This window comes from Notechis scutatus, chromosome 15 (assembly GCF_049901735.1).
Source record: "Notechis scutatus isolate UNSWTSFEM ecotype Mainland chromosome 15, rNotScu1.2, whole genome shotgun sequence".
NCBI lineage: Eukaryota > Metazoa > Chordata > Lepidosauria > Squamata > Elapidae > Notechis > Notechis scutatus.
The window spans coordinates 6,785,199-6,798,499 of NC_142023.1; the positions used below are offsets into that span (position 1 = coordinate 6,785,199).

At 53.3% G+C, this 13,301-nt stretch overlaps 1 protein-coding gene across 8 annotated transcripts in view; it reads left to right on the forward strand.

Moving 5' to 3' along the window:
• The window catches only part of DAB2IP (DAB2 interacting protein), an 80,222-nt gene that overhangs the window by 41,035 nt on the left and 25,886 nt on the right, over nt 1-13,301 (forward strand). The window contains exon 1 of one of the 8 annotated variants that reach the window (XM_026685862.2): nt 10,348-10,556. The exons of 6 other annotated variants lie outside the window; for them this stretch is intronic. In XM_026685862.2, coding sequence (XP_026541647.2) covers nt 10,468-10,556 — 89 coding nt within the window. In that variant the 5' untranslated portion in view covers nt 10,348-10,467. Of the gene's footprint in view, nt 1-10,347; nt 10,557-13,301 lie in introns of those variants that run through there. One more of the 8 variants, XM_087943948.1, reaches the window with a different exon arrangement.

The following is a 13,301-nucleotide window of genomic DNA, read 5'->3' on the forward strand; positions in this document are numbered from 1 at the left end:
AGGAGGCGCTTCGGTTTCCTGCTTCACTACCTGATGCCTGCGGTCCTAAGTTCTCCCTCTCAAAGCGGTGGGTCCTGATGCCACCTGTCCCTCTTGCCCTGTGATGACCCAGAGTGTGGCACAAAGACAACACAGTCAAATAAGCAAAAAAAAACCCTCTCCAACTTTGTCCCCAATGTCCAGGTTACCTTCGGCTGGAGGAGAAAAAACTCTCCCAGGAACAGCCTTTAAGTGGAGGAAATCCAGTCCGAAAACAAAGTACATACAAACTGTAAATAAAAATCCACACAAACCACGCTGCAGCAATTAACTAGACAGGGCAGGAGAAGGAATTGCAAACTTCAAAGGCCAACAAAACACACACAGTTGGGAAGACGCCAGGAACCCAGATAATCCTGAACGATACCAGAGATTTGTTGAGATTTGCTCTCAACAACTTTGCTGTGCGCAGCTTCCCTTTTTAAACACTGTATTTCCAGCTGCAGCTAATGAAGGGAATCAGGGCCCTTTCCTCCCCCGTAAGCCACGCAACTTACATTGCTCCCTTCTCCATTCCTCCCTGTGTGCCCTAGGATGAAGAGGGGGTGGGCCTGGGTCTTCCTCTGAATTCCCTCTCTCTTGCTCTATCTCTCCCCTGCTCTGCCCAGCTGGACTTTGCCCTTCCCCAGTTTCTTCCACAACCAACGGAGCCACACTCCAGCTGCTCAGCCTCCCCCTCCGAATCAGATTCCAGCAGAAGCATGACATGCCCCTTGTGGCTCCTGCCAAGGCCTTGCTCAGCTCTGCAACTCTTTTCAAGGGTTGCTTCAAAGAGCCAAGAGACTAGTCCTCACGTATGTGGAGTTCTCACCACCTGGAGCAAAGTTCGCATTTTTAAAGCAAGTACACCTGCATGGTCCTCCTTTAACGCCACTGATCCTGTTTTGGAAACAGACCCCAAATCAGTCAGAGAATCATTTCAGCCGCTTCTAAAAGATACGAGGAAGCTCATTTATCCAGCCCAGAGGCTGCCGTTCCTTCGTTTGTTCAGTCTTCTTCCTTGACCAAGTTGGTGTCTGGAGGCCGATATTTACGCTCGTTTATCACATCAGTGAGAACCAGAGGCTTTTGCTGTCTGGGGTTGGTCTCTCGAATCGTTTTTGTGCATTCTGGTTGCAAAATATTGGGCCGGTGCCAATGCATTACAAATGCATCCCTCCCCCCAGCTGCCTTAGCAGGCAAAAATTCTCCAATCCTCCTCTAATTTTCCTAAGATTAAAACATGAACCCAGCTAATTAGTTTTCTTTTGAAAAGCTGCCCCATGCAAAATAACTACACTGGGTTGTTTCCTAGCACAGTAAATTGATTGATAATCGGCCGTTAATTCTTTATAGCCTATAATTTGCAGATGCAAGGATGACAACAAAATGCATTGCACAAGTGCAGCAGGGATGTGTGTGTGTGTGTGTGTGTGTGTGACGTGTGTCCTGCTCATTTGGGTGTTGGGGGAGAAGGACAAAACAAAAGGAAGAGGGGGTGAGGTTGAGATAACAGACCTGAGCGGTGATCTGGGGGGATGGAGGTTACAAGTTGTTTGTCTGCTCCACCCCAAACGGTCTCCGAAGTTTTATTTTGCTGGACAAAAAGGATGATGCTCAGCTGACGAGGAGGGGGAGAAGGTCTTTTGTTGGCCCCTTCCTCTTTCAAAGGCCCAGCTGCTACTCCAGAGCGGCTCTCTTGTGCAAACCTCAGCCAGACTCCTGCCAGCTGACCATCGCCTCCAGATTCAAGCCAGTCTCCTTCAGGGAAGCACCTTCTCTCTTTCGCTCCTCCATGGCCAGGAACCACCCCTGCCCCAGAGGCTCCAGCTGTAGCTGCAAGCAGGGCAGTCAGGCCAGGTTCCCAAAAGTTTTAGCAAAAGTTGATTTCTCGGATCCTGTTTTGAAGGCGGCTGCTTGTCCCCCTGCTTCCTTGAGGGGGTTTGGAATCATAGAATCCCAGAAGAATGGAGTTATTGAAGGGACCTTGGAATGAGCTTGTGTGTCACAGGTTTGCCCTGAAGGGGGATTTTTCACTTGCCCAGAGATTGGGGCGGGGGCTGCTTTAAACCACAAATGAGGTTGTGGGCAAAGAGGAGCCCCTTTCTGCAGCCGAGGTCTTGGGGTGTTGGAAGTCGCCGAGCCACGAAGGCTCCTCCTCTCCAAACTGGCTCACCTGGGCTTGTTCCTCCCACCCCCGCCAAGTCACTGGCTCACATCGTGAACCCTAAATTACCACCAGTTTTTAAGATGCAATCATCCAGGAAATTTAATGTATCCTCTCTAGCCCAACAGGGGTGCAATTTTGAGTCCGTTCTTGCAATAACACTTTGCACACGCGCTTCCAAAGCAGCCGGCTGCGAAGGCTGAGAAATGTGCCTTCGGATAATTCTACTGGGGAAGGTGTTGGAAGGGGGGAAGGACAAATTAGAGAGTGAGATCATAATTGGAGATGAAAAGGAACGGGAAAAGTCTTGGAAAAGGAAGGAGAGGGCCTTCTCTGCGTGGGGATGTGAAACTGGACACTGCCCCCATCCGGGCCCCTTCCTCTCCCCACAGCTTTGCCCTCACTCTGGTCTGGAAGCCGGTTGCAATAGAGGCCACCTGCTCAGATAACAGATAATCAGAGTTGGAAGGGATCTTGTAGGTCATCTAGTCCAACCCCTCGCCCAAGCGGGAGACCCTACACCATTTCTGACAAATGGCAGTCCAGTCTCTTCTTGAAAGCCTCAAGTGATGGCGCTCCCATAACTTCCGAGGGCAACTTCTGTTCCATGGGCTGATTGTTCTCACTGTCAGAAAGTTTCTACTTATTTCCAGGTTGAATCTCTCCTTTTATCAGTTTCCATCCATTATTCCTTGTCTGGCCTTCGGGGGGCCTTGGAGAAAAGCCTGACCCCCTCCTCCTCTCTGGGGCAGCCCCTCAAATATTGGAAGACTGCTATCCTGTCTCCCCTGGTCCTTCTCTTCCCTAGACTAGAAATGCCCAGTTCCTGCAACCGTTCTTCATACGCCTTAGTCTCCAGTCCCCTAATCATCCTGGTTGCTCTTCTCTGCACTTTTTCTAGAGTCTCAACCTCTTTTTTATAATGTGGTGACCAAAACTGAATGCAGTACTCTAGGTGTGGCCTTACTAAGGCTTTATAGAGTGGTATTGGTACCTCCCTTGATTGTGATTGTATCCCTCTGTTAATGCCACTTAGGATTGCATTAGCTTTTTTGGTTGCTGCTGCACACGGCTGGCTCATATTTATCTGGCTCAGTGGCACTGGAGCCCCAATGTGGGTGCCACAGCTGCGTGGCCAGCTCCAGAGGCCCTACAAGTGGGAGTTGAGAAGGTTGAAGTAAAAGAAGCCAGCCCTCTCTTAACAAGTAGCCCTCGTTTCCTTACCTTCTAGTGACCTGCAAACCCAAGAATTTCGATTCCTGGGCTGAACGCCAGTTGGTGGCTGGCTCTTTTTGCGCTGCAGCCAAAACGGGCGCATTGCCCAACCTTGCAGAAAGGTACAAAACACCTCCCCTCCCTCAAGGCCTTTCACTCCCCCTGATAATTACTTTCAGATCCCAGCAGATGTTCTGGGTTAACAAGTATCTGTATTTTCGGAAAGCAAAGTCAAAGGCGTTCATTAAAAAAACGAGAAAAAAAAACCCCCTGTTTTAAGCCAACTCTTGTTGACCTTGGATAATAATTGAGTTTCTTTTTTTCCCTCCTCCTCCTTTTTCAAGAGGGAGGCTTAAAGCCCTAAAGTTCCTCTCTTTTTTTTAATTTTTGTGCTTGAAAGAGGAGAGGCAGAGACCTTTCGTGGCCTCAGAGCTTCAGAGGTGGCTTTTAAGACTCCCACGGAAGGGAGATATTCAAATTTCTGTCTGGAGAAGTCGCCTCTTCTCCGTGACTTCAGAGTTCCTGATGCCGTGTCCAGGAGGCATCGCTGTGCTTGAAAAGCTCTCGCTGGACCTGAGTGGAGGACGTGAGTTGGAGGCTAAGTAGCTGTAGAGGTGAAAGCGTCAACCTGCTTTGGTTTGAAGGCTGGGCAGGCTCCCCATTGGCTGCCCAACTTTGCAGCAAGGAGGACCAATTGGGAGGGTCCCCAGCTTGGAAAACCTGGCGCCATTCAGACATTTAGGGCTAAGAGGGGCTGGAAATGATGGGGGTTGAACCCCCGCCCCCCCAAATGCTAGAGTCATGGGAGGAAGACACGTTTTGGAGAAGGCACCTCAGCAGGACTGTATGCATTCGTCTTGTGTGGGGGTCTTTCTTCATTTGTATTGGAAGCACCTACAAATTAGAGACACCTCAAACGATCCGTCTGTTAAAATGCTGAAGTTTGCAGATGATACAACAGTGATTGGTGTCATTCGAGACAACGACGAACCCGCCTACAGACAGGAAGTTGTACAACTTGCCTCGTGGTGTGACCGGAACAATCTGGAACTGAACACACTGAAAGCCGTAGAAATGGTGGTAGACTTTAGGAGAAACCCTCCCATATGACCACCTCTTGCAATACTAGACAACACAGTATCAACCTTCAAATTTCTAGGTTCTATCACATCACAAGACCTAAAATGGACACCTAACCTCAAAAACGTCATCAAAAAAGCACAACAAAGAATGTTCTTTCAGCGCCAACTCAGGAAACTCAAACTGCCCAAAAGGAGTTGCTGATCCAGTTCTACAGAGGAATGATTGAGTCTGTCATCTGCACCTCTGTAACTATCTGGTTTGGTTCTGCAACCCAACAGGGCAGACACAGACTTCAGAGAGTAGAAAAAACAATGGCTACCAACCTGCCTTCCATGGAGGGCCTGTATCCTGCACAAGTCAAAAAGAAGTCTGTGAAAATATCTACGGACCCCTCACATCTTGGACATAAACTGTTTCAACTTCTACCCTCAAAACAACGCTATAGGGCACTGCACATCAGAACAACTAGACAGAAGGACAGTTTTTTCCCAAACACTATCACTCTGCTAAACAAATCATTCCCTCAACACTGTCCAACTATTTACAAAGTCTGCACTACTATTATTATTAACATTGTCATCACTCCTTATCACCCATCCCCTCCCACTTGTAGCTTGTATCCTTACAATCTATATTGACTGTTTCCTAGTATGATTCAATTGCTTATTTGTACCCTATGATTATTATTAAGTGTTGCGCCTGATGAGTCTCGACTCTTGACAAATGTCTCTTTTCTTTTATGTACACTGAGAGCATTTGCACCAAGACAAATTCCTCGTGTGTCCAATCACGCTTGGCCAATAAAGAATTTCGATTCTATTCTATATAACATCCAACCCTGAGCAAAACAGATCATAGAAATATAGCGAAAAAGGAATGTGGAATAAATAGGTTATCCCGGGACACGTATACAGGCGCCTCCGTTCGTGAGGATCAAAAGTAGACATCCACCCAATTTTCTTCAGAGTGCCTTTTGACCTCCCTGCCTCGGGTGTGCAGTCTTATTTAGCGGGGTCCACCCAGGCCAACGTGGCTCTGGGCCAGGTGGCAAGCAGAGGTGTGATTGCACCCAGCTGCCCCCGGGGCTCTTTCGCCGCTTTCCATAGTTCCAGGGTGGTCTGTGGCGGATGAGAGGCCACCCAGGGAGCCCATTCTCCAGTGGTGCCGAGTTGCGCACACAGGTGTGGCAAGAGAAAGAGAAAAGGCAGACCCCAAAGCAGGAGTCAGACGTGGACTTGTGGGCAAGGGAAGGTCTCCGCCTGCTTCTCTCCCAAATTAATTACGGCTGGCGATGAGGGGAATCATTTAATCTCGGTAACTCGATTGCCCCCCAGGGATGGCTTGTTGTGCTCGCTGCTCTATCGCCGCACGGCTCTGCGGCTCCCCAGAGGAGAGCAGGAGTGGCTGGTTAGGATTGAGGGGGGTGTCTCATCCTGAAAGAGCAGGGTTCTGCTTTCCTCCTTGGGCACGTCTGACAGAGCCTCCATGGGCACTGCGCTCGCCCTGCCCATGGCCTTCCCTGTGGGGGTGTCTTGCCTGGCACAGCTTTCTTCTGGGGTGGCCCAGGAACCTTGCACTCAAAACACCCTCCCTCCACCTCACCAACCCCCCAGAGCAGCCCTCCGATCACAGCACAGCAGCAGAGCCTGCCTTAAGCCGGCTGCCTTTATGGGAGGGGTGGTGTTGTGCCGTTGGCTGCGTCTACGCAGGGTGATGCAATAAACGGGGAGAATAAACAAGCACCTCAGAGACAGGAAAGAGCCAGCAGCCACCCAAGGAGACCCTTCCGGTTGGCCAGAGGCTCTCCTCCCCCTCCATGTAGCCAGGGGCGGAATTCAAATTTCTTAACAACCGGTTGTTGTGTGGGCATGGCCCGATTTGTGGGTGTGGCTTGGTGGTCATGTGACTGTCTGGGTGTGGCTTGTATGTCAATATTGTAAATGTGTATGTAAATATTGAATTTTTTTTCATTTAAAAAAAAGAGCAACTTTTACCCCAAATGAGGCAAAGCAGGCAGGCAGATTTGCTTGCAGAATCACAGCTTCACTCAGAGATCTACCTTTCTGCCATCTGCTGCCTGAGTCTGCACTGAAAAAAATAGAAGCTTCGATCTTAAGGAAGGTTCAGCTCTGCTCTCAGGCCACTTCTCCCTCCCCAACCCCCTGAATACCACCACCCCCCGACTGGGCCTCAGGGAAGCCTCCTGGGTGGGGCGGGTGGGGATGGGAGGAGCCAGCCAGGGGTGCGATTTGCCGGTTCTCTGAACTGCGCAGAATCGTAACAACCGGTTCTATAGAACTGGTCCGAACTGGTAGAATCCCACCCCTGCATGTAGCCTCCTCCATAAGCATGCCAGGTCCACTTTGGGAGCAAAATGGAGTTGACCCTGTGGCATGGGGGGGGGCGGTATGCCTGCCCAGGTAGCCCAGCCAAGCCCCTTGGCAACCATCCCTTCCGGCCATCCGCACCCAAGAGCCAGGCTCTCTCCTGCCTCTGTCCAGAGGAAACCCAAAGCAAGCATAAATAATTTCCACCCCACCTTGGTTTTAATCCTACCAACAATCTGCCGCGCAGCTTCAAAAGCAGCTTGCCCTGGTCACAAAACACTCGAAACCAAATCCGGTGAGCTATATTTGCAGAATATCCGGACTCTGCTGAGCTTTCAGTTTTTTTGTGTGTTTTGGTGTGTGTGTGTGTGTGATGCAAACCCAGCAAAGGGATTAATGCAGAATGAGAAACATTCATTTTTAAGGTTGGATGTACCCAACTATTTGCGCTCTGGAATCTGTAACCTTTGGATTCTTAGCATGTCGTGGGAAGCCTGCCATTGTGGCTTATTTCTAGGATTGGGGCTAAGCAGAGATACTTGGTTTAGGAAGTGGGCCTGAAAGCTGCCCCTGTGCTGCACCCCAGGAACGATGTGGGGCCCTTGCAGAGCAGGGCAGGTGGAAGGAAAGCAAATTGTGCTTGGGCTGTTTTTTGGCTTGCCGGAGAAGCCGTCCGTTTTAGCGAGTCGACAAAGCGAAGCGAAGATGCCTCCCAGCCAGGAGTTGTGGGAGAGATAACGTGCTGACCTGGCTCTCAGGGAGATTTATCCTCCTGAGTGGGAGCAGGTCTGCTGCCTCTCCCAGGTAGGCAGAGCCCTGGGGAAGCCCAGAAAGAACACATCTGTGCCAGAGGCTGGAGGGGCACCTGAGTGTATGCACAGCTGGCTGAGCGCTGTTCTCCCAGCGCTCAAGATACACAGGCCCTCTAAATCCCCAGTCAGTGTGATCTTTCGTGTGTGTGTGTGTGTGTGTGTGTGTAGGAACGGAGGGGTCATTACAAGGCTGGGAAAAACAGTACAGAATGTGGGGGTGGTGGTCATTCTTGGCTCAACACTCAAAACTTTTTGCAACATTTAGAAATGGCCACGATCGGGTACGTCGCGCCAAAAAAACGAGCTGAAATGACATTTGCAAGGAAGAACGTGCATGCCCTTCAAACAAGCAGAGATTGTGCCACATCCGTGCACCAAAAGTGACACGCGGCGGGTTCCTGGGTGAAGAAGACACGGCGCCGGATCCCCCGGGCTGGATTGCTCGATCCGCCGTCGGTCCCGTCTGAAATCTCCCGGTCCTTTCCTTTCCAAGCAGGTCCGTTCTCTTTGAGCGGGCCTCCTTGCCCTGGAGAGCTTTCGGGAGGAAATGGCACCTCGGGGGCTGTCTCCAGGCCGCTCAGCCATATTTAGCCTGGGCCAGTGCCCACATCACACTGACCGCAAGACGGGCTCTATCATTTTCATCGGAGGAAAATCACATCCTGGCCTCTTCCTTGAGCTGAAAAGGCAGCAGGGGTTGCCGCTTGTCTGGATCAAAGTTCCCTCTGGCACAGAGGCTCTTCCAGGAAGGACGCTGAGCTTCCTTCGATGCGCTGAAGGGGCTAAAAGCAGAGCTCTGGACCCTCCCCAGGGATTTCGTTGTGAGGACCGGGGTGTGTGTGTGTGTGTGTCTCCTGCACTCAAATGGCTTCTCTCAGGGGGGGTCGAGAGATCACCTTGCTTTCCCCAGCAAGAATCCATTTGGGACCCCAATCCACTTGCAGCGATTCCGCATCTCTGCCCTATGCCGAAGCGAGCTCTCCATTGGCTGCTGCAGGAACCGGCCCTCGGCGGAAGATTGCCTGACATCAGCATTAAATCTGCTCCATTAACTTTTAATTTGCAGGCATGCTTTTAATAACAATAATAAAAAATAAAAAATGCGGAAGCTCCGGGGCTTTAGAATTCAAACAGAAAAGCACCTGATGCAGTGAAAAAAACAAAAAAACAAAACCCAGACTTAACCATTCTGGATAAGAAAGAGAAAAGTACGTCTGGACAAGAGGACGTGGTGGTACCTGGTGACTGCAGATCACAGAAGGCAAAAAAAAACAAAAACACCTGGAAATAGAAGGGAAATGACTGTGGCAAAAGAAAGCCAGGATTGGACCCATCGTGAGAAGAGCCTTGGGTTTACACCAAAACATTTGGAGCACCATCCGCATTGACAAAAGTCCCCCTTGGTCAATTGCAAAAGGCAGCTGTGCTTGGAAGAGCTGACATCCCACGATGATGTTTTTAGCACCATCAGGCCTCCACGCCTGCCTATCCCAGGTGCCGGGGAAAAGACTCGATGGGTGGACCGAAATGCCAAACCCAGAGATCCAAACCTCTGGTTGACTGTGCAATCAATCATCACCACCATAATCATCATCCTCATCATCACCTCAGAAGGACGAGTCTCGAAAGCTGTTGGCACGGAATGTGCTTTTTTCTCTCTCTCTCTCAAGGATGAGTCACCCTCCCCTCCCCCAAAAGCATCTTTCGGCAAGGAAAACAAAAACTCGCATACGTCGCCGCCGCCATGTTTGGGATCTGCCACACGCTGCCACTTTCACAGATGCCACGAAGCTCGCCCACGCTGTTTACCTTCCGGCAGTCTGTCTGTGTCCATTGCCAACTCTTTGCAGATGGGTCTCTCTCTCTCTCTCTCTTCCAGCAACCTGGATAAAACACACACAAAAAGCCAGAATTTCCCTGACTCTCGGATCCAGGCTGCCATACAGGAGGGCCAAACCGGGCAGGAGATGGACCTGTGTCTCGGAGGGGTGGGGGGATGTTTCGGGCAGCGTTGGCATCTCTTCTACAGCGTTGGCAAGATGAAGGAGATGGGAGTGGGGGAAACCAAGTGCTTTCCTGGTGGGTGGGTGGGGACTTACCTTGCAGAATGCCTCCAGGAGGCCTCGGCTACTTTCCAGAGCTGCCCCTGGAGAGGCAGGGACTTCCTTGCTCAAAGCCCTCCCGAGTTTTAGAGGTGGAAATGGATGGGGCAGTCACCCCTTCCCAGGTGGAGGCTTCCTGGGCAGGAGGCTCCCTCCGCCCCATTGGGCCTCCAGTCCTCCTCCTGTCCTCTCTCTAACCAGATGGCTTCACCATGGAGCCACCTTGGAAGCTCTTCTGTCTGAAGCCGCCAGCAGATGGGCAGAAACGCCCCGAGGGGCGTGGTAGGTGGGCCACTTCCTCAGCTCCAGCCTCATTCAGGCTCCTTTGAGAGATGGGGGGGGCTGCCTGTCCTGGAAATGAGACGGTTGGGCGCAGAGCAAGAAGGGGGAGAAGCTGTCAGGGGCAGAGCCGTGGCTGGGACCCTCCTCCTTCTCCGATGCGCCTCTGAGCATCTGCAGAAAGCTCCGCCGTAGCGACCCCTCCTCCTTGGGATGGAAGCGCGCGCCGGGCCGGCCTTCCCCTCCCTCCCTGTCGGGATCCCCAGCCGGGATCGAGGAGGGGGCGGGCAGCTGGGCAGGCGAGGGGACGGGCCGAGCCGAGCCCTGAGCGCCTTTGTCTCCTCCCTTCCCGCGGAAGCCGGAGAGGCGAGAGGCGGCTGGAGCTGCGGGCGGGCTGGGGGCCTCCGCCGCGCGCACCCCTTGCCCCAAACCCTCCTTGCCAAACTCAGGGCGGCCGGAGCGCCATGGTGGAAGGCGGCGAGGGGAGGCGCGTTCCTTTGACCGGAGGAGCTTCCCGGAGGAGGAGGAGGAGGAGGCGGCATCGCCTGCCAAGGTGAGGCGCTCGTTCGGCCGGGCTCCTGCTGCGGCCGAGTCGAGCAGCCCCGCCCGCCCTGCCTCCCCTGCCCTCCCCTCGGAGGCCTGGGCGGTTGCAGCCGCGGGTCTGGTCCGTGCGCGCTAGCTGCGGCCACGCGTCCTGCTCCGAGAGCGGCCACCGCCCGGGGGCTCTGCCTGCAAGCCACGAACTTGAGAAGGTACTTCGGCTGGCCCTTTGCTGGGGCTTTGGCTTTCCGACGTGCTGCGAGACCCTGGCCTGCCTTTCCCTTGGGGTGGGCAGCTGGCTGAGGCCTCGTCGGTGGGGTGTGGGTTGCTGCTCCCGCGAGGAACGGGGCGCGCTTGGCGCTGTCCAGCCCGCCCCAGCAGAGAGAAACGGGCCGAGGTTGCATTCAAAATACCGGGTCTTCCTGAAAGCTGCAGGCAGGTAGAGGGTTCAACAGGAGTTGCTGTTTTTTGCACAGGCCCAAGTTGCCAAATTGCTGCTGCTGTTCGAAGCAGAGCCCTCACCCCCCTCTTGCTTAGCGCACAAAGTCGCAATGGGGAAAGGGGAGGAAGGTTAGTTCTCAGGCTGGCTGCTCCAAATAACCTGCTTACATGGCAGGGCTGCAGGATGAAAGCAGCCCTGCCAGTTTGTCCAGGAGCGGAGCTCGGCTTGCCTTCCCGTCTGTTGTTGTTGTTGCTGCTGCTTTGTGTCCCAATTATTGCGGTTCCCACCCTTCCTTGGCCAGCTTTGCACCCCCACCCTGACCCGATGGCTCTTGGCCATCTGAGTCAGCCCAGGGAGGCCAGGGGATGCGGCCTTTCCCAGGCAAAGCATCCCTAGCAGATGAGCAGATGTTTGGACGGAGGGTAACCGGATTAAAAAACAGGTGTTGGGGAGAAGGAGAAGAAGAACTGTAGCATCTTGGATGCTCTCTGAGGTTAGTTGTTTTCTTGCAGACGTTTCTTGACCCAACTAGGGATCAACATTAGAGCTAGAAGGGAGTGGAGTTTGCAGGGAGGAAGAGGAGGAGGAGGAACAGGCCTCCCTCCCTCCCTCTGCCGGTCGCTTTTTTTCCCCATAGCATCCCAACGTCCATTTCCGGCCACATGTATTGCTTTTATCAGGGCTCCAGGGCTGCTTGCAGGAGAGGTCAGGTGAGGAGGAGCGAAGGGAGCCAGGCCGCCCCCACCCAGGGTGAGCAGAGCAGGTGGAGCCGGGCTGGCGGTGATGGTGAGGTGGAACTGCTGAGAGATTTATGGCAGATAAGTGGGACCAGGCAGTCGTGCCCAAAGACCGATAAACAAATGACTTCATTGGTGTCCATTAAAAGGCAGCGGGGGGGCATTGTTGAGCAGGAGACGGGGTGAGATGGAGGGAGGGGGCACGGCCTCCTCGCAAGCCCCCTGCCTGTTTTTGCCACCCTCTGGGGTCACTCCGACAGCTTGGGGGTGTGCGTATGCATTTGGGGGAGAATGCTAAAGGGCAGCCTTCACTGGGCGACTGGTGGGTACCAGGGTGCCGGCTCTGCCCTTTGCAACGAATGGGGAATTATTGCAGGTTCCTCTGCTGATGGTTGGTTGCCTGTTGGTTCTCTCTCTCTCCTCCCCCCGCCTCCCCTCCCCAATTTCCCTGTTCTCCCAGGGTGGGAAAAGGAGCCCACCTCACGATTCCCTCTCCTAGCCGAGGAGCCCGAAGGATCAATAGTCTGGCAGTTGGAGCCATAAAGGCAGGCGAGTCCCAGCCGTGTGTGGGATTCGTTCTCGGTGCTTTGAAGCAGTAGCTCCAGGCTTGCTCCTTTCGGAGGGAGAGGGAAGCGGTGTGTGTGTGTGTGTGTGTGTGTGTGTGTCCCTGGAGATGCCGCCATTTCTCATTAAAGCAGAACTTGTTGGCGTGAAACGTCTCCAAAGACTCAGAGAAGATCACTTGGCTTGCATTGGTCCCCCCAGTTGGACCTGGGCTCTTGTGAAGCTGGAAGAGGGTTCGAGGAGAGGGCCTGGCAGACACAGCGAACCCAGAGGTGGCCCTGGGTGGGTTTCACCCAAGGCCGGCGGTGCGTCGGAGGCTAAGCCACAGGGGCTGCACCCTAAGGGCATCTGGCACAGCGAAACAGGCGCACGATGGGCAGCTCCATTGGCCTTTTACCCAGGTGGCTCTTTCTAATGGTTTTTTCCCCACTTTGGCGGCTTTGACCTCCCTGGGCAGAAGTTGCGTCTGAAGGATCAACCCGTTTTCCAAAGCACTTTGGCCTAGAGTAGTCTATCTGAGCATGGAGATGGTTGAAGGTCAACAGCTGCATCCCTTGGCAACTCCACCTCCCCCTCCATCCCCCCAAAGAGACCCTCTGCTTTCCTTCCTTTTTTGGCAAAGCAGAAGTTTTATCTCTGGTGACAAAGTCCAGGCGGAGGAGTTACCACCTGCTGGGAAGGGAAGAGCGATAAGGCCGTTTTCAAAGGCTCAGCGGAATGTCCCCTTCCTGGACTTCGCTCCTCAGCTGCCTTCTCTGGGGGCATGATCGCTGGGCGCCTGGGGCGCTGGATCTCATGGGGGATGGTCAAGCTGGACCATGGGAGGGGTGCCTTTGAATCCCCCCCTCCCATGCGTGGAATTGGGAGATGGAGGGAGCTGTGAAGGTCATCTAGACCTGCAGTTAAACCTCTTTTTAGGAGCTGCTGCTGCTTCGACTACGCTCCAGAATGATGAGCCGGCCAGAACTCTTGACAGAAATTCAGTATTTGCAGGACGGGGTTGTTTTTGGACCTG